This window comes from Protobothrops mucrosquamatus, unplaced genomic scaffold (genome assembly GCF_001527695.2).
Source record: "Protobothrops mucrosquamatus isolate PMUCROS unplaced genomic scaffold, P.Mucros_1.0 scaffold4317, whole genome shotgun sequence".
NCBI lineage: Eukaryota > Metazoa > Chordata > Lepidosauria > Squamata > Viperidae > Protobothrops > Protobothrops mucrosquamatus.
In genome coordinates this window covers 25,745-28,534 of record NW_015390231.1, presented here as the reverse complement: position 1 = coordinate 28,534, position 2,790 = coordinate 25,745, and the positions used below count along the sequence as shown (strand labels likewise).

At 47.7% G+C, this 2,790-nt stretch overlaps 1 protein-coding gene across 1 annotated transcript in view; it reads right to left on the bottom strand.

Moving 5' to 3' along the window:
* The window catches only part of SEC24C (SEC24 homolog C, COPII coat complex component), a gene marked incomplete at its 5' end in the record, with an annotated part of 33,131 nt that overhangs the window by 6,502 nt on the left and 23,839 nt on the right, over positions 1–2,790 (bottom strand). The window contains 2 exons of the mRNA XM_015828196.1: positions 803–941; positions 1,721–1,866. Coding sequence (XP_015683682.1) covers positions 803–941; positions 1,721–1,866 — 285 coding nt within the window. The remainder of the gene's footprint in view (positions 1–802; positions 942–1,720; positions 1,867–2,790) is intronic.

The window sequence follows — 2,790 nt, the reverse complement described above, 5'->3', positions numbered from 1 at the left end:
CCAAGATCACCGCAGATGGGGACTGCAGCCAAGAAATTAAAAGACGCTTGCTCCTGGGGAGGAAAGCTATGGCAAATCTAGACAGCATACTAAAAAGCAGAGACATCACCCTGCCAACAAAAGTGCGTATAGTCAAGGCCATGGTTTTCCCAGTTGCAATGTATGGCTGTGAAAGTTGGACCATAAGAAAGGCTGAGCGACAAAGAATGGAGGCCTTTGAACTCTGGTGCTGGAGAAGACTCCTGCGAGTCCCCTGGACTGCAAGGCGATCTAACCGGTCAGTCCTAGAGGAGATCAACCCTGACTGCTCTTTAGAAGGCCAGATCCTGAAGTGGAAAGTCAAGTACTTTGGCCACCTAATGAGAAGGAAGGACTCAGTGGAGAAGAGCCTAATGCTGGGAAAGATCGAGGGCAATAGAAGAAGGGGACGACAGAGAATGAGGTGGCTGGATGGAGTCACTGAAGCAGTAGGCGTGAGCTTAAATGGACTCCAGAAGATGGTAGAGGACAGGAAGGCCTGGAGGAACGTTGTCCATGGGGTCGCGATGGGTCGGACATGACTTCGCAGTTAACAACAACAAAATAAAATAATAAAGACAACCAATTGTATTCACACTGAGTTTCACTGCCAGTGTCCTCTTATATCTTGAAATCAATGATTTATTTCCAACTCTTATCTGCAGCACTAGGAGAATCCAGAAAAAAAATTTTTTTTTTGCAGCCTGTCATTAAAAGCTTTTTTGTGCTCTCAAAAGACCTCAAGGTTTCCCTCCCCCTGGAACAATTACAAGATTGTTCTTACCAAATTTAGCCAGAAAGTTGATCAGTGTGTCTGTCTCACAGTTCCTATAAAGGTCAGCCAGCTGTGTGCAGCAGTTCAGGGAGAGATTGTGAATGCGCAGGCGCCTCTGTCCTGCACAACTGGTATACAATACAGCACACTACACGAGAGAGATTTATAAACAAGAGCTATTAAAATCTGAACATCGAAGATTTCAGCCAACTCCTAGTTTCCCATCACTTTCTATGGATAGTACTGCTTTTATGAACAAACATTAGGTACTCCTGGATTGAACTCTCCATCTCTAAGCAAAACCTAGATCAGATGGGAGGACAGCAATCCTTTTCCTATGTTCTTGGGTGGCCCAAGATCATATCAATGATTTCAATGGGTACTGATGTGATATACTCGGAGCCCTCTCTGTGGGCACATGCGCCATCACCCCAGCCCCGCCTCCTCCCATGGCCCCCTCACCAGCAGCCCCCCAGAGGAGAGTCGTCCCTGGGCGCGGCCCACGTGAAGCAGCGCAGCCAAGGACATGGTAGCCGGGCAGCAGGGACAAGACCCTGCCCTTGTGCCCCGTCGTGCGCAGATGCTGCAGGGCGTGGGCAGAGGGCGTGGCCGTCATGGCGCTGCTGGGCCGCTTGGGTGATCTGTGGCGGGCTGTGGTGGTGGGTGGCCCAGCGGGCAGGGTGGAGTGGGGACGGGGGTGGGGAGCGGGTTTTGGGCACTCGGTCTCTAAAAGGTTCGCCATCACTGGCCTAAGATCTTAAACTTACCCACTGAATGGGTCATTTTTAGCCCCCACACCTGCCCACCAAGCAAAAGTGTGAATTTTGTCCTGAAGAAAGTTGGTTGCCATTCGACTACAGGAAAAAAGATATCCTCCCCCAAAACCACGGCCTGCATACCCAACAGCCTCCTTCAGAGAGGAATTACCTGGAGTAAGGCTCCACTGTCTTCTCTTAGCTTGTCATCGTGTTTAAATTCCACAGTGATTGTTTTGTCACAGTCTAAACCTGCTAATTCCACATCTGTTGTATTGCTCATGCAGAAAGCTCCAAAGAAGTCTGTTGCTCGAATACCTGGAGAAAAACAGGAACAAAAATTACTCAAGATGAAATTTTTAAAGACTGGGTTCGCATATCACACTGAAGTCATCCTTGGGCTTAGGGTGGAGGAGAAATCAGTAATTCTCGCTCAAGACTTTTTTGGGAAGATTTGAGGCATCAAATAGTACCCCTGCAAGGAAAGCTGTGCCCCTAAGCTAGGGGTAGGCAACCTTGGCTCTTTTGTGACTCATGGACTTCAACTCCCAGAATTCCTGAGCCAGCATGGCTCAGCTTGGAAACCTCTCCCTTTCCCCTCAGCATGGCTGGCTCAGGAATTCTGGGAGTTGAAGTTCACGAGTCATAAAAGAGCCAAGGTGGCCTACCCCTGCCCTAAGCACTGATGAGCAAGTGCTTAGCTTTGATGTCACCTCTGTCAGGAGGACACTGTGGAAAGTTCACATTCGGAAAGTGGCGGGCCCGGATAATATCCCTGGTGAGTTCTTAGGGAGTGTGCAGATGAGTTGGTTTGTGTTCTTACAGATATTTTCAATCTTTCACTGCAGCGGGCAAGTGGCCCTTCCTGTTTTAAGACTGCAATAATTTTGTCAGGGTCTTAATGATTATCTGTTTAGGTTGCACTTACATCCATCATTATGAAAGGCTTTGAAAGGCTGATAAAGGATTTTATTGTATCAAGCCTCCCTCTACTATTTGACTCACTTCAGTTTGCTTACTGGGTAATCACTCCACAGAGGATGCTATTTCCTCCAACTGAGCTTGGCAGACTTGAAGGAAAGAAATGCTCATGTGCGAATGCTGTTTGTTGACTTTAGTTTGGCATTTAATATGATCATTCCTCAGCATTTAGCAGACAAATGCTGGACCTGTTAGGTTTTAATACCCCTTGTGCATCTGGATTCTTGAAACTCAAGTACTTTGGCCACCTAATGAGAAGGA